Source organism: Microcebus murinus, chromosome 22, assembly GCF_040939455.1.
Source record: "Microcebus murinus isolate Inina chromosome 22, M.murinus_Inina_mat1.0, whole genome shotgun sequence".
NCBI lineage: Eukaryota > Metazoa > Chordata > Mammalia > Primates > Cheirogaleidae > Microcebus > Microcebus murinus.
In genome coordinates, this window is record NC_134125.1 from 26521745 (window position 1) to 26544716 (window position 22972).

At 47.0% G+C, this 22972-nt stretch overlaps 3 protein-coding genes across 4 annotated transcripts in view; 1 reads left to right on the forward strand and 2 right to left on the reverse strand.

Annotated features, from left to right (window-relative positions):
- HIRA (histone cell cycle regulator) overlaps nucleotides 1-12844 on the reverse strand; it is a 101909-nt gene extending 89065 nt beyond the window's left edge. Inside the window, exon 1 of the mRNA XM_012776596.2 lies at nucleotides 12055-12844. Within this exon, the coding sequence (XP_012632050.1) occupies nucleotides 12055-12091 (37 nt within the window). The 5' untranslated portion in view covers nucleotides 12092-12844. The remainder of the gene's footprint in view (nucleotides 1-12054) is intronic.
- Nucleotides 12845-12983: 139 nt separating this feature from the next.
- Nucleotides 12984-16342, forward strand: MRPL40 (mitochondrial ribosomal protein L40). Its single transcript, XM_012776602.3, has 4 exons — nucleotides 12984-13169; nucleotides 13473-13556; nucleotides 14888-15046; nucleotides 15904-16342. Exons 1-4 carry the CDS (start codon nucleotides 13117-13119, stop codon nucleotides 16226-16228), a joined length of 621 nt encoding a protein of 206 aa, XP_012632056.1. The 5' UTR covers nucleotides 12984-13116; the 3' UTR covers nucleotides 16229-16342.
- Nucleotides 14994-22972, reverse strand: part of C22H22orf39 (chromosome 22 C22orf39 homolog) — a 123856-nt gene continuing 115877 nt past the window's right edge. Inside the window, exon 4 of one of the 2 annotated variants that reach the window (XM_075996790.1) lies at nucleotides 14994-15221. In XM_075996790.1, coding sequence (XP_075852905.1) covers nucleotides 15135-15221 — 87 coding nt within the window. In that variant the 3' untranslated portion in view covers nucleotides 14994-15134. Of the gene's footprint in view, nucleotides 15222-19957; nucleotides 21039-22972 lie in introns of those variants that run through there. The other variant, XM_075996789.1, reaches the window with a different exon arrangement.

Below are 22972 nucleotides of genomic sequence, written 5' to 3' on the forward strand. Positions count from 1 at the left end.
TCACAAAAAGACAAATATTGTATGATTCCACTTACATGAGGTAACTGAAAAAGTCAAATTCATAGAGACATAGTAGAATGGTAGTTGCCAGGGGCTAGGTGGAGGGTAAAATAGGGAGTTATTGCTTAATTGGTATAGGTTTGCAAGATGAAAAAAGTTCTGGAGATTGGTTGCACAACAATGTGAATTGTAACACTACTAAATTGCATACTTAAAAATAATTAAGGTAGTAAATTTTATGTTACATATTTTACAATTATAAAAATGTTAACCAAAATCAAACCAGACCAAAAAATTAAAGAAAATAAGGTGGGGAGAGTAGGAGGGAGATGGGTGTAATTATACAAATTGCTGGAACTGTTTAGTATCTTGACTGTGGTGGTGGATACTGAACCTAGACAGGTGATAAAATGTATAGTACACACACACAAATGAGTATAAATAAACCTGGAAAACTCTGAATAAAAGAGGAGGATTGCTGTTAGTATCAATGTAGAATTATGCTATAGTTTTGCAAAATGTTACCATTGGGAGAAAGTGCATTAAGGGCTCTCTCAGTGTTTCATACAATTGCATGTCAATCTATAATTATCTCAATAAGAAATACATACATATGAGTCCTGTTTACGTGTCTATAATAATAAGTAAAGGTAATAGAGGTAAATATCCAAACACCAGTGTGGTTATAGGTGTCTGGATCATAATAAAACTGATTTTTTTCATGTGCAGGTGACAATGTGCATGCTCTATAATCAGCGATCCCTCTGGAGAAACTTGTCAGCTAAACACACTAATGTGACCTATATACAGTCTACACTTTACCCTGACCCTCACTGGGGTGGAACTTCCGACCTTCCCACCCAAACCTGCTCTGCCCACGGGCTGCACCATCACAGTGAAGGAGGGCATCCTTAGAGGAATGACCAATAGTCACCCAGTAATAGCCACTCCACCCCCAGGACTTTTTCCACCTCATCTCCTGCTCACCCCCATCCCCATTTCCCTGTTCTTCAACTGCGTTAGGCATCAGCCCAGAAGGCTCTTCCTTGTCTCCTTCAAAGTCACCCTCTCACTGCAGCCCACCCTAACAACCTTACTTAAAAGTATTATTTCCCCAATGTGGCACAACCGATTTCCCTAGTCCTGATCTATTACTATATAACTTCCTTTATTTTATGTCTATTTACTCCACTTACCAGAATGTAAAGTGTAATTTTTGTTCCTGACTCATCCCCAGTACCTAGAGCTGTGGGCTGGTACCTATGAGGCACAACAATAAATGGTGCCACTGAATGGCTGGAGAATGCCCACGGCAGAAGCACTAAATTCAAATATGCCTTAAGTGTCACGGTATACCAATCTTCAGAAGGCAGGTTCCTGATCTCCTAGGTTGTGGTCTCAGATTTCACCAACCACCCGCAGGTGGGAAGCACACCCTTGGCTGGCCCACAGAGCCATCTGCTGCTGTTATCTCTATACTTTCAACCACAAAACTTCTCCCTATCTTCTTTAGTAAGCACCACACAGTGACATCTCATAGGTGTCAGATGGCTGAGAGATTGAAAACACAGCACAGGAAGGAAGCTGTAGCAACCATACAACCATTATGTTTTTCTTTTGCTATGAACTAAAGTAGAAAAAAGCCACAGGTGTATCATTTAGAGACCTCAACAGCCCCTCCTGTAGCATTTGCCAACACACCACCTGTTTCTTTTTTTCACCTCTACTTTTGCAAAACAGAGTTATTCCTTAAAAGTTACCTACAAAAGGACTTTTATAAATCTAATCTCTTCCACCGACTTCCATTAGAAAAGTAACAGTTACATTTCCACAGGGAGGAAAATCTGTTAGCTAACAACAACCGCAAGTAAGACCACAACAAAGCTACTATACCATTTAAGTGAAAAATGCACTGCAACATTTTAGCTATTCCAGTTACATGTACATGGCAAGGTCTGTAAGGGAGGCTACATATCAAAAACACTAGTTTCGCCATAAAAAAAAAAAAAACCCACTAGTTTCGCTATGGTGACTAATGGGAATTTGGCTATCATCTTAAGAAATTCAGACACTTTTATAATGTCATGTGTACCCTAATAAAATGTTTTTAAAATCACCAAATCACCCAGCTATTTTTTTCTAAATGGTTTGAAAGACCACATAAAAAAGTTTTAACAATGTAATTTCCTTTGTGCATTTTGTAATTTTTCCTAAATTGAACATGTTTTACTTTTATAAGAAAAATTATTTTATATTTTATAAGTTAAAAGTGCCAAACCATAAAATACTGCATTATCCAGATCCATAATAACATATGTGATATCCTGGTATAATTATATACAGCAGTTGTCACTAGATAAAAACACAGATATTTATCCTATTCCTTAACAGCCTTAGAACAGAACTCCAGTGTCTCCCAAAAGAAGGCTAGGCCACATTCACCAAATGGCTGCTTGGGGAAGGCCCGGTGCTATGGCCTTGCATGGCCCACCCTAAAATTGAATCCTAGATCTTCCCTCTCAAATCTATCTGCTCCTTCTCATCTTACTGATCTCAGTTGACAGCAACTCTGCCTTTCACATGGAACTCATCCTCTGTCCTCTTATTTCACACTTCATGTCCCACCCTGTTGACCCTACCTTACTAATACATCCACAACCCAAACTTTCTGGGCAGATGCAAATGTTCCTGACCTTGATCAGGGAATAGGTTATAAAGTATATTCATTTGTCAAAATTTATCAAATTATACACTTAAGGTCTGGGCATTTTACTATGTAAATCACACATAAAAAGAACATGTGGCCGGGCGCAGAGGCTCACGCCTGTAATCCTAGCTCTCTGGGAGGCCGAGGTGGGCGGATTGCTCAAGGTCAGGAGTTCGAAACCAGCCTGAGCAAGAGCGAGACCCCGTCTCTACTATAAAATAGAAAGAAATTAATTGGCCAACTAATATATATACAAAAAATTAGCCGGGCATGGTGGCGAATGCCTGTAGTCCCAGCTACTTGGGAGGCTGAGGCAGGAGGATTGCTTGAGCCAGGAGTTTGAGGTTGCTATGAGCTAGGCTGATGCCATGGCACTCACTCTAGCCTGGGCAACAAAGCGAGACTCTGTCTCAAAAAAAAAAAAAAAAGAACATGTGTATATAATACATATCCAATGTATTATTATATAAGTACACGCACACACACAAAGAATCCAACCATTTCTCAACATCATGGGCATCACCACCCTGCTCCAGACCGTGATGATCTCTTGCCCGGATTATTGCAACAGCCTCATTCATAACTGGTCTCCTGGCTCCTTCCCTTGTCCTCCACACCCAGTCTAGTCCCACTATAGTGGCCAGCAAGCCCTTAAGATCCACATCAGATCATGGTAGTCCCCTGCTCCCATGGCAATGAGAATCAAGGTCTTCTCGCAGCCCACTGGGCCTTCCCCGTCAGTCAGCTGCTCAGACTGGCCTCATCTCCCAGTGAGGGGCTCTTGCCCTTGCATTGCTCCAACCATAGAAGCCCTTCCTGTTCCTCAAATTCTCCAGGCAAGTTATGGCTGTTCTCTCGCCAGGAATGCTCTCCCCTTGATGTCTTCCTCACCTTCACTGGGCCTGTAGTGGACGCTGTGGTATCGTGCCCAGGTCCCCTCCCTCCAGGGACTGAAGCACAATCCCCTAGCTAGCTGTGGAGTGTTGGCAGCCCCCACAGGAGTCTTTCTCCAGGTAGATTCTGCCTTACCAAGGTCAGGCCCCTCCCCAAGGCAGCCCACATCTAGTGACTGTGCTTATGGGAGTATACAGGCCTGGGCCTCTCACCCCAATCCAGGACAACTCTGAAGGTCTCTCCTAGCTCCAGAGATTCCCCACAGAAATGCAGTGGCTTTTTCTGTGCTTACATCACAGCTTGCCTTCTCCCTCTGGCTGATCCTGCTTCCTTTGCTTCTCTGTAGGTGTGGATCCCAACACTCTCCAATAACCTCCTGCATGCAAAAATCTCCAGCTCAGTGTCTGACTCTGAGCAAAAGCAAAATGTCTTTGCTCAAACACTACCTTCTCACTCAGACTTTCCCAAAGCATCCTGTTTAAGATTGCCCTCCACAGCATTCCTTATCTCTACCTCTGCTGTTCCTCCCACACTAACCCACCTACCATGCTCTGTAATGGCTTGTTTGTGACGTCTGCTATATGTCTCTCAGGAAGCTCCCCTCCCACATCGCTCTTTTCCACTCACACAGGACACCCCAGCAGATCCCCATCCCAGTCTCACAGGCTAGAATGCATCACATGCCTTCACTCAGCAGATCCTAGCGTGCTGCTTGGTTTACTGCTATGTTTTCAGCTCTTAGTAATAGCCCTTGGCACATAACTGGCACTCGTTATTTGAATGGGTGAACTTATCCAGTGTCTTCTCTGCGCGGGACCTTTTGTTGGGGAATGCAGCAGGTCTGGAGTCTGCTCCAATGAAGGTCTAGCCCTGACCCTCAAAGGAGGTTTGCTGTCCCTTCTGTCTGGTCCTTACCACAGTGGCTTTTGTCAGTGCAGCCTCCCTGTGAATTGATCTGTCCTAAGTTGGCTAATGCATCAAGGCAGATACCACTTGTAGAAGCAACAAGTTTCTATCTAAATGGGTTTTCTTTTTGCCAGGAGTGTTTTAAAACTAGTTGCTACTGTTGTTTCATCTTCTCTTCTCCTTGAAACGGAAAGTTCCAAAAGACACAATGATGTAAATGAGCTCCTTGGAGAAGGGCTTGGGTGGAGTGCTTCTCCCATTGCCAGACTCTCCAGCAGATTCCACCATAAAGTCTGATCTATTAGAAGAGCCAGGATGAACAAGACTTTTTTTACAGTAAATCAACAATACCAGCCACAGGCACTGCCTGTCCACCAACCACCCTCCACCACTGTCTTTCAGTACTCAGCTCTCCCTCAACATTTACTGAGCAACTACCATGGTGTGTGCAAGGCACCATTCTTGGCCTTGGGAAAGAGAGAGCATGAGCAAAGACAACGTTTCTGCCTTCCAGGAGCTTACTTTCCACAGGAGGTCTCTAACAGAATTCCAATTTTATTCCAGTATCTGCCCATCCCCCAGGCAAGCCAGTAGGCAATGGTGACTGGTGTGAAAGGGCACATGATCTAGTTGGCCCAGTTAGGCCAACAGGGAAGACTCAAAGTCCAAGGATGGGGTAACAGGCCCCCCCCTCTACTCCTTCCTGAAAGGATTCTCTTAATACACCACGATCAGAGAACTCTTGAAAACCAAATGCCAGAGAAGGCTCTCCAAGCACACCTTGAGAGAAACCTACCAGGTTAGAAGCCTCAAAGCACTCACAATGGCTACAGAAGCAGCCATAGGACAACAATCTCCAAGCACCAGTGGACTCTTGGTACCACGTTGTACCATGTGGTTTCCAAAAACTGTCCTTCCGAGGAAGAATAGGGCCTTCACACCCTCCAGGACAGGTGTGCGAGCCTCAGTATACAGCTCGCCACCTGACAAGTCAGGAGGAATAAGCCTGGGCTTGGGCTGAAGTCTGAGTGTGATTCCCAACTCATCGCCTCATATCAAGTGTAATCTTGGGAGGGGGGTCACCTCATCTCACCCAGCCTCAGGTTCTGCCTATAGATTATACTGCTATAGATGTTTTATTTCTGCTACAAGCCACAGAGAATTTCAAGGGTAATCTGCTGTCTCATATAACAAGTCCTGAGGTAGGTCAGCTTCAGGGTTCATGAATTTAGCAACTTAAAGAGCCATGTCCCTCCATCTTCCTATACTGTCATCCTCAGTGTGAGCCCCATCCTCGTGCTCACAAGCTGGCTGCTACATACAGACCTAGTGAAGTCCAGCAGAAGACACTGGCCTTTCAAGCATGTCTTCTTATCTGATTCTCCAGGATGTCCTCTCCTAGTCTCAAGGGCTAGAATGGCATCACATGGCTGTTCCTCAACAAATTCTTGGCACTCACCCACATATCAGTTTAGGGCAATCAAGCTTTGCCCCCTGTAGCTTGGCCTGTAGAAGGTGGCAGACACCTGAAAAAAGCTGGAGTTCTGCTAGCAAGGAAGAGGGTGGGCAATCCTATATCTGCAACACTCCCTTTGTGCTATTTAAAAATGTGGATGTTGTCGACATCGCGCTCACCTCTCTAGGTGTCACTGCTGACTTTGGCAGGATGACAAAACATGCCTGCATTGATTTTTGCTCCCCAGGGCTCATTCCAGACCTCTGTTTCACATGCTAGAAACCCCTGTACAAACACCCTGGATGAACAGAACAGACTAGCAACCCCTGGAGAAATGGAAGGGTCGAGGCAGACAGAGAACATCCTTTCCCTGTCACCAACAGGACCCAAGAACAACACAATGGCAGGAGGTCTCCAACTTGGCCTCAGTGATCAAGGCCAGATGCTGCCGAGAGGTCCCTCTCATGGGCTATGTAACTATGATTTTGCTCAGAAAGTGAAAACATCTTTTCAACCACTTTTTACATTAAATGGTTAAGAATTTCCTAGCCGTCACCTACTCTTTCTCCAGCACACTACAGAGATAAACTCAGAGGGTGACCAAAATCTACACACAGCCACCTGCCTATAACAACAGGTCCCATGAATTCTACCTCTACCCTATCTTTAGAGTCTCCCCACTTTCTCACCTCCACCACCCCTGACCACCCTGACTGTCTCCACATCTCACCAAGATTCAGAAAACGCCTCCTGACTCCAGGGGCCTTCCTAAGACACAGGTTGAGTGTCTCATCCGGCTTCCTTTGAACCCTCAGTGTTCCCCTGCCCCAACGCTGGGGAAGGACATTCAAGCTTCCAGCAAGGTGTTCAAGGCGCTGCCTCCAGCCCCATTCTCCCTCCTACCAGATTCAGCCTCACTCCTCATATGCTCTGTGTCTTCTCCTAAACGCTCTCACCTCCGGGCCTGTGCCCCTGAAGGTCCCATGAGCTGCAGTGCCTTCTCTGCCATCGCGATCCCAGCAATGACAAGGATCAACGCAAGGACACGTCCACAAACCAGGCTCTGCTGGAGGGCAACTCCTCCTCCCTGAGGCTACTGTGGCTCTCTCCCAGAGCTCATTTCCATCTGCCCTGCAGTCTGAATATGGCCTGTATGTCCACCTATTCCACCTTCCACACACAGGGAGAGAGCCTCATTTACCTCTGGATCCCCACAGAACTTATCAGAAGGTTCAAAATTTGGTGCATAAATTAGTGAAAAATCCACAAGTATTATTCAAAATCTCCCCTAATTTTCTTCTGAATCCTCTTCAGATGCATTCTGATTATTTTCCTAAATCAACCTACTACCCTCACGCATAAGTCAGTGACGGTAGTAGGAGAGAGGAGGCATTTCCTGAGCCTTCACAAGGAACAGGTGAGGCACGTGTTACTAGTGTCACTGAACAGATTAGGAAAAGAGATGGAAAAACCTCCCATGTCACATGTTTAGTGGCAGCGTATGGAGACTCCAGAAGTCTAGTTGATTCCAAAATGAAAGGCAACATTCTTATCCTCAAGCAGCTTACAGTCTAGTCACAATGATGAGACAAATACAGAAAAAGGCAAATAACAACAGAGACTCTTATCCAGAGCAGGGTTTCTCATGCTTAGCTCTACTGGTGCTTGGGGCTGGATAATCCTCTGTGTGGGGGCTGCCCTATACTTTGCAGGATGTTTAGCAGCAGGCCTGTCCTCTACCCATTCCATGCCAGTAGCACTCTCCCCCAGGTAGTGACAATCAAAAATGCCTCCAGATATTGCCATGTTTGAGAACCAGTGATCTATAGCAACTACCACGTTTATCTTACAGCTATTGCAATCATATAATCTCACCATTAGGACCCCTCCTGGCCTATCCTCACAGGTCTGCAGTGTCCTCAGCAGTGTGCCAGACCTTAGGCACACGCATCCCTGACTTCACTGTTGTGCTACCAGCTGCATCTCCTCTCCAAATCTGCTTATCCATTTTCATGCTGATGTCTCAGTGTGACGTCCTAAAATTCCTTTTGGAATGAGACAGGGTAGGGGGAAAATAACCCAATTACAGGACAGAAGAAAAAGGAAACACACACCATGCAGCAATGTGATTAACAGGTAAATTATCCTATTATTGAAAATTTGCCAAGTACCTTTCTGTAGCACTGCCGTCAAAGTGTGAACCAGAGGTCAAAGGAAGATGAGAGATCTCTCTGTCCTGGCCCTCTTGGTTAGGATGGGCTACACTGAAGAGCTGAGCACAAGCGCTTTCTGCCCAGAAAAACTCTCAGAAGTAAAGGCCCAGGGATGGGAAGAGCCACATATCTCAATGAAATTTTATAAACATACAAACTACATTTTTCTACAAACTTTAAAAGCAAAATCCCAGTCACTTTCACTTTCTGACCAATATATGGCCTTAATCTAACTAAGAAATGAAGCTGATTTTGGACAAGCTTAAAGCAGCATACTATATCCCAAAACACAAAGTGCATGCGGGTGTGTGTGTACAGTGCCTGGCATGTAACTTTAAATGACAGATGTTATTAGCTACTATTATTATTATGCATATCTTAAGATATTCTTTCATATTTGGTCACAGAATGAAATGGGAGAGATACATATGTCTTTATATAATGGTACCAAGGCACAGAAGTAGAGTTACAAGCCACAAGTCACTAGTAAATGATGGGGTTCTGAACCCAGCCTGATTTCACATTCAAGGCTCATTCCACTGCAGTGTTACAACTTCAAGATTTATTAATTTACTGATAACCTCAGACCGGTGCTTGTCAGTTGGTGGTGGTTTTGGCCACCACCTGGACACTGGCAATGTCTGGAGATATTTTTGGTTGTGACCACCGGGTGGTGGTTGTGGGGGCATCTAGTGGGTAGAGGCTGGTGATGCTGCTAAACATTCTACAACACAGAAGACAATACCCACAATAATTACATAGTCCAAAATGTCAATAGTGCTGAGGCTGAGAAACCCTACCTTAGAGGTTTCTCTATTATAAGCCAAGAAATTGAGAACCAAAGTATGCCTACACTTCAACAAATACATCTCCCTCTGCTTAAACTTCCCTATTCTAGCTGCCCTCTCCACCCTCTCTAATTGGACCCCCTGCCACCTCAGGGAAAAATGTTGAGCTCTTTGCTCTGCCCTCTTTGAGCTCTCAGACAACAGAAAAAGTATGTTCTGCCGGGTGTGTGGCTCATACCTGTATTCCCAGCTACCTGGGAGGCTGAGGCGTTGCTTGAGCTTAGGAGTTCAAGTCCAGCCTGGGCAACAAAGCAAGACCTCATCTCTTCAAAAAAAAAGTATGCTTATGTTGCATAACAAAACAAGAGACAAGAATGCAGAGTGAGGAAGCCAGAAAATGCAATGATGTGCTTACTAAAGCACCATGGCTTTTGTTTTTTCACCCAAAGCAAACGGGTTTTACTGGCCACTACCTACCACTCAGGCTTCTGGCTGAGCAGCCTCTAACCCCACCAACTCCCACTATTCAATATGATCTTTAAAGGCTTGCTCAGCAGTGATTCAGACCACTGTCATTTCCTCCAGGATAGTGGTAATTTACCTGACAGTCTTCCTGAACATTCCATGAGACCAAAGTTGATTTTAGGAGATTTAAAAGAAATGAAATTTGACAAAGAACAAGTTAAAACCCATCTACCGGCCAGGTGCGGTGGCTCACGCCTGTAATCCTAGCACTCTGGGAGGCTGAGGAGGGAGGATCACTCAAGGTCAGGAGTTCGAGACCAGCAGAGGACCCCCTCCCCCATCTCTACTAAAAATAGAAACAAGTGAATTGGCCAACTAAAAATATATAGAAAAAATTACTCGGACATGATGGCGCATGCTTGTAGTCCCAGTTACTCTGGAGGCTGAGGCAGGAGGATGGCTTGAGCCCAGAAGTTCGAGGTTGCTGTCAGCTAGGGTGACGCCACGGCACTCTAGCCCGGGCAACAGAGTGAGACTCTGTCTCAAAAACAAAAACAAAAAACCCATTTATCCAGAGTCTTTTGTTATTAACTATTATCTCCTAGATTTCTAAAGCACTTTATAGTCTGGGAAGCACTGTTATGTCTACACTGTTGTGTCTAACTGAATATCACAAGCACACTGTGAAGTGGGTAGAAAAGATATTATCATGCTCCATTCTAGCACTGTGCACAGGACCTCAGCAACAAGAGGGCCCACTGCTCTGACTGGGTGGTAAATTTGGCTGCTGACCTGGTTGTAGTCCCTCACTCATTTGTACCTAAGTAATCACTTCAGCTTCTTCAATTGCTTATGCTTACACAGTATAAAACTTTTGTCCTACAAAGGAGCTTAACAAAAAGAAGAAATTATATGAAAAAAGCAGAAGAGAGACTAGAGATGGGTAGGCATATGCTATACACACAAACTGATTTAGGCAAAGCATCTTAAAATAAAAATTCCTTCAGACCTTCACTTACACAGCAAAATAGTTCATAGTAAAATTTTTCCTTCCCTGACCACAAGCATAATAACTCACAATTACAACTTCTGCCCTGTTCTCTAGGGAAAGATCTGCACACTATGCATCAGGAAATGCTCCTGGAGATCAACAAGAGAATTGAAACTAAAACTCAAAGCTTTTGCTTTCATGCACAGTAAATCTAGGTGCATCTTTGTAAATTACTGAAACCTCAGCTTTCTTATCTGTTTTTAGCCAATATTTATCATATACCCATTATGTGGAAGGCATTGCTCAGTGCAGCAAGGACGCAGAGGGGAGCTAGGTGGTGCCTGCCCTGGGGCACATGTAAAGTGCCCTCACAACTTCCATGCAAGGAAAAGCAGAAGGACAGTGATGCAGCACTACTAGGGTAACTCAGCACTAACAATTTCAAAAGGAAAAGGTGACCTCACCTGGGCCCTGAAAAATGGGGAAGATGTCATATCATACACAAAAAGATGGAAGGAGAGAGAGATGGCAGGAGGAGAACAAAGATGTTCAGTTTAGTTTGTTTGTAGTAGTAGAGAGCATCTTGGGGTTAACTTCAAACTAAAAAGCTACATGCATAAAAAAGGTAAAACCATCTATTTTTCTTGTTCTAAAAGACAACGGTAGCTACCTCTAGTCACACTGCAAAGTAGAAATGAGGAACAAGACAGTATCAGGGTGACCCTTTGCCTGTGAGTAGTCAGAGATAGGCCAGAATGAGGGCCATCGGACCTGGGCTGCATGGAGAAGCCTCCCTGGCATGATTCCTGTGCTTCAGTGCTGTCAGCAGAAGGTGGGGAGGTTGGGGTGGGCTCTCTCCCCGTCTCCCTAGGGTGCAAAGACCAACTCCTGCAGCAGTTCTGACAACAAGGTAGAACTAGGATAAAAATGCTGGTTACTACTAGCTTCTCTGTACCAGAGTCAAATCTCAACCAAGATGGATGAGTTTGTTCCCCCAGGGTGTGTTTCGGGGCCACTGCCACAGAGCTAAGGCAGCCACTCTCCTAGAACACATCTGCACCTTATTTGCCCCAATTTTAGTCACCCTGATGCCCAGCTCTGCATTAAACGTGGTTCCTTACGGCTGGCTGGGGGACCACAGTTCCCCGACTGGGGCACTGTCATCAGATCAAGAGGAGCAGTAACAGTCTCTCCTGCAGATTTCAGATCTTCGCCCTGTCAATCAAAGGCCACAAGGGGGGGGGAGATTCCGTCCCAGTTTCACACTCAGGACCAACTAACTGAGCACATCCTGGCCAATGCAGACGAAGCCGCAGGAGCTGGCTGGCTGCAAGGCCCGCTCCTGGGAGCCAGGCCTTAGCCACTCCACGGACCACAGGTGGGCGGCAGAGGGCTCAGCGCCAGTGCTCAGGGCGAAGGTGGCCTTTGCTGCGGCCAGCCCGGAGCACGTGCCGGGGCTCGCCGGCCTCTCCACGCCGAGGACAAAGTCCGCTCCCGCCGGCTCCTTCTTGGCTCAGGCATCCAGCACCGGGCGTCGGGAGCGAGACAAGCAGGGCCTGCGCGCGGCCCTGACTCGACCCTGGACCCCGACGCGACTCTGACCTCGGACTCCCGCGACCCCTTCGCGCACTCACCATTGTGGTTGACCCAGGTCGGCTTCAGGAGCTTCATTGTTCGGCCGCCGCCGCTGCCGCCGGGCTGAGGCGAGAGCCGCGTCCCTCAGCTCGCCCGGGCCATGGAGCCGCCGCCGCCGCCGCTTCCGCTCGCGCCGCCCGCCTTTCGGCCGCCGCCCGCCCGGTGCCCTCAGCGCCGCCGCACCATCGCCGGCCCGCGCCCTCGGCCGCCGCCACAGCCGCCCCCAGCGCTCGGCCGCCGCCGCCGCCACCACAGCCGCATCCCCTGCGCCGCTCCTCCTCCGGCGGCTCCCGGGCAACGCCGGAAGTCACGGCGCGCACCTGCCAAATCGCCCCGGCGGGAAACCGCTCCCAACGCGGACCGGGCCGCCTGCGCTCCTCGGCGGGCAGCGCAAGGGCGGGCAGGCCAGGGCAGCAGCGGGCGAGCGGGGCGGTCCACAGAGCCAAGCGGGGCCGGGGTGCCCTGAACCGCCTGTCACCAGTTCTCCCTCGCTGCTTGAGTCCGACTTACTAACTAGCTTCATTCACCTACACACGCGCTACTGGGCATCTCCCCAGCGCCAGGTCCCTTGCCGGCGCCGGGATGTAGCCACCTGCGGGCGGCCTCGGCCCCGGAAGCAAACGAATGCGGGGAACGAACGAGGCCTGGGGTGGTGCGAGGCGGGCGAGTGTACTGGGAGACCGGGGCCGTGTTCACAGACGTGCACACTTGGATCCCGAGGAGCAGAGAGACGCCCCTCGCCACTGCGGCTGCACAGTGGGCCCCCAGCCCTCCCGAGGGCGCGTGCCGACCTAGCAACCGATTGGCGGGGCTGTGCCCGCTGCAGAGCCGGGCCCGCGGAGCCGGATGGAGACGGAAGGGAAGTTCCGGAGCGCCCGGAGGAGAGGCAAGCCGGACGCGCCAGGCAAGACGCCTGGGCGGGGCTGCGTCGGGGGCGGGGCCAGCGCGGCCGGAGCGCAGGAGCGTGGGGCGGTGCTCTGGTCTGGCCCCCGCGCGGGCGCCGCGGGCCGGGCCGCTGGGGGGCACGCGCCCGGAAGTCGCAGGTTGGCGGCAGAGGGGTCATGGCTGCTGCGACTCTGCGGACCGTCGTGCGCGCCCTGCGCCCCGCAAGCGGGTGAGTGCGGGCAGCGGCTGGGTTGCGGGGCGACCGGGGCTTGCGCGAGGGCCCCGCGCCGGCTGGCCAGGGCCTCGCCCGCGCTCCCTCGCTGCCTCCCCTTCAGCGGGTACCTCAGGGAGGAGCCGGCTGATCTTGACTCCACTCAAGATCCGAGGACCTCGGCCCAGCAGGGGTCTCGCCCAGGTGCTCTGTGGTATGAAGGGAGAGTTGACCTCTCGGTCACATCGGTGCTCACAAATGCCCTGAGTTTGGAGGCGTTGTAGAGAATCGGGTATTTATGTGTACTCTTGCATTTTTCAGGCTTCTGGGAACTTGGCAGACGCAGATTAGAGACACCCACCAGCGAGCCTCATTGTTATCCTTCTGGGAACTCGTTCCCATGAGGTAAAACTCAACCTTGGGCCTGACCTCTCTCTGGCTGTCTGCGAGAGACATCCTCCAGCACACCCCACCCCGCCCCCGTGCACGTGACCAGAACAAAGCTGGACATTTGGGTTGCAAAGTTAACCTATAAAGTTTCTCAAAATTTAGGCAGATGCTTTTCTGTCTTTTCAACATTCTCTATACCGTATATTGCTGTGTCCTATTTGTAATGAAAATGTTAAATACAAAAGTAGTTTAAATAAATATTAGCTTTGAAGGGATTCTTTTGCGGTCAGCACAGCTTAAATTTCTGTTTCTCCTTGTGCCTTCCTCCTCCCTGACCATTCTGATGTCCTGGAGAAGGTGGGGGAGGTGCAAAGATTAAAGATATTTGCACCTGGCACCCCAGATGCTCTAGTCTAGGGACTTGATTCAGTCTGTCTTGATCTAGAGGATTTGATTATTCTTTTTTTTTTTTTTTTTTTGAGACAGAGTGTCGCTTTGTTGCCCAGGCTAGAGTGAGTGCTGGGGCGTCAGTCTAGCTCACAGCAACCTCAAACTCCTGGGCTCAAGCAATTCTGCTGCCTCAGCCTCCCAAGTAGCTGGGACTACAGGCATGTGCTACCATGCCCGGCTAATTTTTTTTCCTATATATATTAGTTGGCCAATTAATTTCTTTCTATTTATAGTAGAGACGGGTCTCCCTCTTGCTCAGGCTGGTTTTGAACTCTTGACCTCGAGCAATCCGCTAGCCTTGGCCTCCCAGAGTGCTAGGATTACAGGCATGAGCCACCGTGCTCTGCCGGATTTGATTATTCTCACTAGTAAATTATTGTTGTAGGCGATGTGTTCCTAAGAGTAAATCATATTTTTGCCAAAGCTCTAGGATGGGGAAATTTGTTAAGAAATTCCCAAAAGTTAACAGGGACATGCCAGTCATTTTTTATCATGCTATCTCTTTTAGTCTTACTCAAAGCATTTCTATAAATCACAAATCCATTTAAAATATGAGTCGCGAGCTTCTAATCCAACAGTTTGGTATTTTCACTTTTCAATGCAATCCCAAGGCACACCTGAATCCCAGCCCTAAAGATAAACACTTTCCCTTAATTTATACCCCGATACGCCAAGATGGTTTTGCACCCATCCTTGTAGTTGATGACGCCCACACAGGTCTCACCAGTACTCTGGGGTGGAAGCCACCTCCTTGCCACACCGAGTTCATGGGGTCAAGCCCATGCACAGCTCCTTTCCCCAGGGGAGAGCTCAGTGCCAGTACCAGGCACGTCACCTATTACATCTCTCAGTATGTTCATGAGACTGAAGAGGAAAATGTTTGCTTTATTTGTTAGATCAGAACCTCTTCGAAAGAAGAAGAAGGTAGATCCTAAAAAAGACCAAGCAGCAAAGGACCGCTTGAAAAAGAGGATCCGAAAACTGGAAAAGGCTAGCCAAGAGTTAATTCCCATTGAAGATTTTATTACCCCTGTGAGGTTCTTGGATAAAGCAAGGTAAGGGTCCTTCTCTAGGGTTGAAGTCTTCAGGGCAAAGGAGTTGTATCAACTTCTGTCTGTAGTTCACAGCTGTGGTGGAAATGGGTCAGTAGGCTTGGGTTGACTTAGCCCCTGTCTGAGTCCTTTTCCCCTTGATTGTGCCCTTGGAATTGGAGAAAGCATTCTTGAGTGGCTGAAGGTAGGAAAGAAACTTATTAGACAACCAATAAATCCAGGCCATGTGCTTAAGTGAGTTTGGATTAGCACTATTCTGGAGTTCATGTTGTTGCTGTTTTGCATGAGGAATCTTTGCTGTTTCTCATGACTTGGGCCTTGGGTCTGTCCTGACAGTAGAAAACCCTGGGCCTCTTGCAAATGCATCATAGTTGGTATGTGTTGGGATTGTGCTGTGTGCAGGGTTAGCAGCTCCTGTTGCCTTGTAAAAAGTGTGCACCATTTATAATGCAACACCTTGCTATGCACCTGGGAGGTGTTTTGGTACTCCAGGGCTGATACAGGTTCTTTGCTTCCTGGATATTGGTGATCACTTTCATGACACCATTTCACTTTCCTCCTCCAAAGTCACATCTCATCAAAAGTACTTTTGCCTGGAGCTTAGGAAGTGCTGCCATAATCTCCTCAGACCATCTGTTCCTTCTCTTGATAGAGAGTAAATGACCTTGGTTCCCAGCATCAATTGCACTGCTGCCACATTCAACATTCCATTCCTTAATTTGTCCAAACTTGTACTTTTCTCTCCTAAGTCCTGTCTTTGCTTGGCAGTGGGAATGCTTGGGTCATATGCAATCACAGACTCCCATGCCAGCAAGGTCAGTAGCCCCAAGCTTCACACCCTTGGACTTGTGTGTTTGCAGACAGCGGCGTGAGGTAGAGCTCTCCTTTGAGGAGAGTGAGCGGAGAGCTCTGCTTCTAAAGAGGTGGTCCCTGTACAAGCAACGGGAACATGAGATGGAGAGGGAAGCCATCAGGGCCATGCTGGAGGCCCAGCAGGAAGCTCTGCAGGAGCTGCAACTTGAGTCGCCAGAGCTCCACACCGAGGCTATCAAGCGGGACCACGGCCTATTCCCCTTTGAAAAGAAAGGGCCAGATTACACACCACCAGTCTCTAACTACCAGCCCCCTGAAGGCAGGTACAATGATATCACCAAGGTGTACACACAGATGGAGTTCAAGAAATAGAAGTGCAGGCGCTGTCCTCAGAACACACTGCCTCTGAGAACCAGAATGATCAGGGTTCAAGTCTGCTTTCCAGGGAGTCAGGCATGCTGTTAATAAATATAAGTTTAATCAAAAGCGTCTCTTTGTCTTGGGTTAGAATCAAAATTAATTCACCTGAAATGGATGGGGTGAGAGAGGCTGCCCTTTTGCCAGGTGCTGGGAAGAGGATGACAAAGACATCAACCACTACCCTCAGGTGGGAAAATATATGAGTGATAGGGAAGATTCCAAGTCTGTGGTGAAAATACCACCAGCAGGAGAAACAAAGTAACCCAGAGTAGCAGACATGAGGGATGTGCAGGATTCTTTGAACTGGAAAGGTGTGCAGAGAGAAGCAGGGCTTCCTGATGGGACAGAGGAGCTACCTCTGGGTTTTAAGCTGAGGGAGGCTGAAGAGAGTGGAGCCAGGCAGGGACACACTAGTTAACGGAGCTGCTGTGCCCCCCACAGTAGGTGTGATGCCGAGCTGGGGCACAGAACTCGTTTTATTCAGGTGCTTAGTCTGGAATGGTTACGGTATTACTTGGCTCGGGCTGACAAAACACAGAATTAAAAAATTGAAATTTATTTCCTCATAATTCTGGGGGCTAGAACTCCCAAGATCAAGGTGTTGGCAGGTTTGGTTTCTTCTACGGCCTTTCTCCCTGGCTTGCAGATGACCCATTTTCCTGTGTCCACAGGGTCATCCCCTCAGTCTGTGTCCTGACTTATTATTAGGGCACCAGGCATATTGGAATAGGGATCACCTAAAGACCTCATTCTAACTTAGTTCTCTCCTTTAGGACCCTGTCTTCAAATACAGTCACATTTGAGGTACTGGGGACCAGGACTTCAACATAGAAATTTTGAGGGTATGCAATTCAGCACTTAACAGTTATGTGTATAAATAGTGCCATTTTTCCTAGTGATCTGTATCATAACCTCAGAAAGACTTTGGTTTTTTAAATACCTTAGTGCAGATAAACCAAGGAAATAATTCACTTGAATAAAAAGATAGTTTTCCTAGTGTGTGGTTTGTTTTTTCCCCATTTTAAAAATTAGTAAAATATGCATAAAAATTAACATCTTAACCATTTCTAACTGTACAGTTCAGTGGTATTAAGTGTTAAATATATACATATTGTATAACATCACCATCATCCTGTATCTCCAAAACCCTTTTCACTGCAAAACTGAAACTCTGTACCCATTAAATAACTATTTCCCTCTCCCTCAGTTGTTAGCAGCCACCATTCTACTTATTGTTTCCATGATTTTGACTACTCTTAAGTACCTCATATCAGTGGAGTCATACAGTGTTTGTCTTTTTGTGACTGGTTTATTCCTCTGAGCATAATATCCTCAAGGCTCATCAATGTTGTAGCATGTGTCAGAATTTTTTTCTATTTTAAGGCTAGAGTAATAGTCCATTGTATGGGTAAACCATATTTTGCTTATCCATTCACCTGTCAATGGACAGTTGGGTAGCTTCCCCATTGTAGTGGCTATTGTGAATAATGGTCTATGAACATGAGTATACATGTATCTTTTTGAGATTCTGCTTTGAGATATATACCTGGAAGTGGAATTGCTGGATCACACAATAATTCTATTTTTAATTTTTTGAAGAACTGCCATACTACCTTCCACAGCGGCTACACTGTTGTACATTCCCACCAACAGTGCGTAAGAGTTCCAATTTCTCTATGTCCTCACCAACACTTGTTATTTTCTGGGTTTTTTTCTTGATAGTAACCATCCTAACAGGTATTAGGTGGTATCTTATAGTTTTGAGTTTCATTTCGCTGATGATCGGTGACATTGAGCATCTTTTCATGCACTTACTGGCCATTTGTATATCTTTTTGGAGAAATGTTTTTCAAGTCTTGCCCCATTTTTTCCCCTTGAGTCTTAGGAATTCACTTTATATTCTATTAATCCTTTATCAGATATATACAATTTGCAAATATTTTCTCCTATTCCATAGGTTGCTTTTTAATTGTGTTAATACTGTCTTTTGATGCGAAATGCAGTGCCTAAATTTTAAATTTTCATGAAGTCTAACTTGTCTATTTATTCTTTTAATGTCAGTGACTTTGGTGCTGTACTCAAGAAATCATTGCCAAATCCAATGTTGTAAAGCTTTTCCCATTTTCTGAGAGTTTTATAGTTTTAGGTTTTATAGTTTTATATTTAGATCTTTCATCCATTTTGAGTTAATTTTTGTGTTTGATGTTTGACAAGGGTCCAATTTCTTTGTTTTACATGTGGATATTCAGTTTTCTGAGCATCAACCATTAATTGAAAAGATTGTCCTTTCCTCATTAAATGGTTTTGGCATCCTTGTCAAAAAGTGACCATATATGCAAGCGTTCATTTCTTTATACTATTCTATGGGGTTCCATTTTTTTTGTTTGTTTTTAGTGACAGGGTCTTGCTCTGTCACCCACGCTGAGTGCAGTGGCATGATCACAGCTCACTGCAGCCTCAAACTCCTGGGCTCAAGGGATTCTCCTGCCTCAGCCCCCCTAGTTGCTGGGATTGATTTTAGGCGTGAGCACTGTATCCAGCTCACTTAAAGTTAAAAAAACAAAAACAAAAAACCTCTTACCAGTCCACGTTAAAACTGTTGACTAATGGCCGGGCGCAGTGACTCACGCGCGCCTGTGATCCTAGCACTCTGGGAGGCCGAGGCGGGTGGATCGCTCAAGGTGAGGAGTTTGAAACCAGCCTGAGAGAGACCCCGCCTCTACTAAAAATAGAAACTAATTGACCAACTAAAAATACATACAAAAAATTAGCCGGGCATGGTGGCGCATGCCTGTAGTCCCAGCTACTTGGGAGGCTGAGACAGGAGGATTGCTTGAGCCCAGGAGTTTGAGGTTGCTGTGAACTAGGCTGATGCCCTGGCACTCACTCTAGCCTGAGCAACAAAGTGAGACTCTTGTCTCAAAAAAAAAAAAAAAAAAACACCTGTTGCCTAAGGATTCTAAGTCATTTGGCTCTACCTAAGATAAATGGTGAATGCAAATACTTTTCACAACCTCCATGGCTATCTCTTAGGTCCAAGCCACTGTCACATTTTGCCTGTTCTACTTCAGCAGCCAAATGATCTGTCCACACTGGGCATGCCCACCCCCAGCCCTGTCTCTGCACAGCAGCAGAGGTCTCTGTAGAACACAAGTAATCACCCTGAGAATTATACCCAGACCCCTGATCACAGTTTCCAGGCGCCCCCACCCCTACCCCCCATCAACATGTGGGGTTGATTCTCTCAGCCTTTGTGGGCCCCTTTCTCTGCCTGGCAGGATTCAAGCCTCCGCCATCGAGGCCTGGGCTCAGGTGGTGAGGCCTTTCCCACTTCCCTGCCAAAGGCAAGTATCCAGCACAGGTGCTTCATAGTGGTGCTTTAGCTACACCAAAGCTCTCCCTGGGGATGGAGGAAGCCTGGCTCCTTTTTAGACTCCCTTTTGCTCCTGGATCCTGTGAGCACATATCCCTCACCATTCACAAGGTCCACACAGACACAGAGAGGAGCTCTTGGGGAGCACAGGAGAAAATATTCTTTAATGTATACCTGTCTGAAGTGATCAATTTTTTTGCCCCAAAGAATGAATTAAAAGATGTTCGACCTGCTGCTTGAGCAGGAAGGGCGCTGGCCTCAGCTGGCCTAGACCTTAGCATCACAAAATAGGCCTTGCCATGCAGCCACAGGATACAAGAAAGCATTTTATTAGTAATGAAGAGACCTTTTCAGGAACTAGTCTTCTTGGTAGTTTATATACATATATTTTTAAAACATCTACAAGAGAATAAGCATACAGAATTCTAATACTGTCCAAGCACAACAGTGGTAGGTGTGAAATCTACCAAGTTCTATTTGGAATGAAACGTGGGAAATGGCTTTGATGCATTAACCATCAGGAAATTCTGAGAGAAGCAGTCCTAAATTCCATGTGTTTTGGGTGTGGATTTCTTAAGCCAAGAGTCCACAAATCCTTTTTGTGTGAGGTTTTGTGTTCTGCAGCTATGTGCATTTCTCAGAAGCTGGAGTCTCCAGGGCCTACCTGAGAGCCTAAGAGGTGAAGGGTGCTGGTGCAGGTAACGAGGGAGCCCTGCCTGCTGGCACATCGGCCTGCATCTGCAGTGAGACGGAGCCAGTAGGCTGGAGCAGTGTGAGCTCCATGCTGTGCATGCCACAGGCCGGCAGGCAGTACACGGTGGTCACCAAGCCCAGCACGTGGAAAGGCATCCAAAGCAGCACAACTGTTTACTATCTCATTCCGACCCACTCAGGTGACTACACAGGTCAGGGCTACCCCTCAAGAGTCTACCTGAGAATCCTAGACCTCAGGACTGCCACTTCCAATGCTGTTGCACCTAGCCTGACCTGGCTGCTCATAGGTACCTGCCACAATGCTTGGCTTCCCGGAAGCTCTACAGTAGCTGCAATTGTTTTTCAGAGCATCACAGTGTCAGGGCGCCCTGCATGCAGGTGAGGGGTGGGCCAAATAGGGTTGGCGATGTCTTGCTCCATGTTCCAAGCCAGGCGAGAGCTTGCAGAGACACCCACTAGACTGGGCCAGTTACAGTCCTTCCCGCTGTGTGACAGCCCCTCTTGAAATAGACCTGAGGAAGCCTCACAGGCCAAGGGCAGGGGCGTTCTTCATTCATCCTTCTCCTGAGGCAGAGGGAGGTGCCAGTCTGCAGGGGGGCTCTGCCGGAGGGCCCACACCAGGGTGTACTTCTGTGCAGCCTGGACTCGTGCCCGCTCGCTCTCACAGAGGGATTGCTGTGCAAATGAGATTCTGGTCACTTTCCACCTCATGGTGGGGCCCAAGGGCTGCAGGCATCCTCACACAGCCCCTGTACCTCCCAACTCATCACCCTCCCAAACATGATGGACAAAAAGGTGCGTACGGTACACACCACTCTGCAGCTCAGTTGCTTCCACCTAATATACCTTGGCAATTGTTCCATATTAGCACACAGAGATCCAGATCGCTCTTTCTCACAAGCTACTGTGAAAAACTACCATTTAGATCATCATAATTTGAGGAATTTTAAAACATCTCCTGGGCCTCAGGGCTTGATGGCATTGGTTGACCTAGTGAGTGTGGGGCAGGTTCACCTGCTGAGACTGAGGCTGGGAGCTCTGAGTGGAGAGGAGAGACAGGAGACTCAAAGAGCAGCTGGGGAGCTGCAAGGAGGAACGTGGTTGGGAGGGAGGATGACAAGGTAAGAGACACGTGCCCAGGTGCCATGGAAGGGTGGGAGGAGTCCAGAAGACAGGCCACCGACACAGGGCTGTGCACAAGTTCCTCTCAACCCACCATCTTCTCTTGGTCACTGTCCACCAAAACAGACAAAGGACACAGTTATCAGGACAGGGTGACTTTCACTGTGGGCCCTTAGCAGGTGTCAGGTGCTATGCAGGCCTCTTTACACGTACAATTTATTCTGTCTACTTGTCTACCCTTGTTCAAGCTCTATTATCTCAAAATGTTTTGGTCTTGTTTAAGAAGTTATCAGAAATGCAAAGTAGAATATGAAAGACTCCCAAACCTCTATCCCCGACAACTTTTTAGGCCCAAATTTTAGAGCTATCACATTTCCCTAAAGATAGAATACTTTTGTGCTTGCTAGTCTACCTCCTGCTTTGTTTTTTACTAAATATTATGTTGTAGGCACCTTTCCATTCCCAGGTAGATTACTATCTATTCTTTTTAACGGTTATGTAGAACTCCACTGTGTAAAAAAAGTTATTTGGTCAAATGTTTATCGGTGAAATTTAGGTTGCTCTCAATTTTTGCACTATCATAAACACAATGAACATCTTGAACTCCTAACTGTGCACTGCAATTCGGTTACTTCCTTAGGATAAAATTCCAGAAGTATAACTTTGAGGTTAAAAGGTATGCATTTGACATTTAGATAATCAGGACACCTGACACTCCCACTAACACTATACAGGTACCCTGGATTCTCCAAACCCCTATCAACACTTCTTTCTGCTGAGCAAAAACCACTCTGTCATTTTAACTCACATACCTGAGCATTTGGTTTTCCTTTCTAATTTATTGCTTCTTTGTGCCCTTTGCCTAATTTTCTATTTTGAAATCATTCCCATTTTTCTTGATATGAGAGCTCTTTTAATACGTGTGCGCGCGCGTGTGTGTGTACACACATATATAAAGATGATCAATCTCTTGCCATACAGGCTATAAGCTTTCTTTCATTTTTTTTGACTTTCATTTATTCTGGACTGGTCATCATTTTCTTTTATACAGCAGTTTGGTTTCCACATCCGTTTGTCTGTTTCACAATCATTGCATTCATTTAACAATGAAATGTTGGCCAGTCCTGCTGGCTGGCCTTCCCCATGAGCATTGCACCTTCAGGCTGGCTTCTCCCCACCTCCCATCCATCCTACAGTGGCTCCACAGTGAGCACTGCATTCTAGACTACAGCGTGGGTGCCCGGAGGGCAGGGGCTCTGTTCTCATCACTTGTGTATCCCCAAAAGCACCCAACAGGATAAATATCTGCTGAATGAATGGACAAGTAGAACAACCTGCCCCCCTATAAATATACTCTCCACACCCCAACAGACTCCTCTTCTAAAGATACAAATAAAATTTTGCTTCCCGGCACACTTTCAGCCTAGACTCTAAGCTCTGTATCAGGCCCACCAGGCCCCTGGTGCCTTCCCAACCTTATGCCCTAC

Bases quoted from the DNA above. Each gene is read 5' to 3' on its own strand.
- MRPL40 (XM_012776602.3), top strand. From the start codon at position 13,117: ATGGCTGCTGCGACTCTGCGGACCGTCGTGCGCGCCCTGCGCCCCGCA. The intron at 13,170-13,472 runs GTGAGTGCGGGC...TGCATTTTTCAG, and splicing joins GCCCTGCGCCCCGCAAGCGG to GCTTCTGGGAACTTGGCAGA. The intron at 15,047-15,903 runs GTAAGGGTCCTT...GTGTGTTTGCAG, and splicing joins AGGTTCTTGGATAAAGCAAG to ACAGCGGCGTGAGGTAGAGC.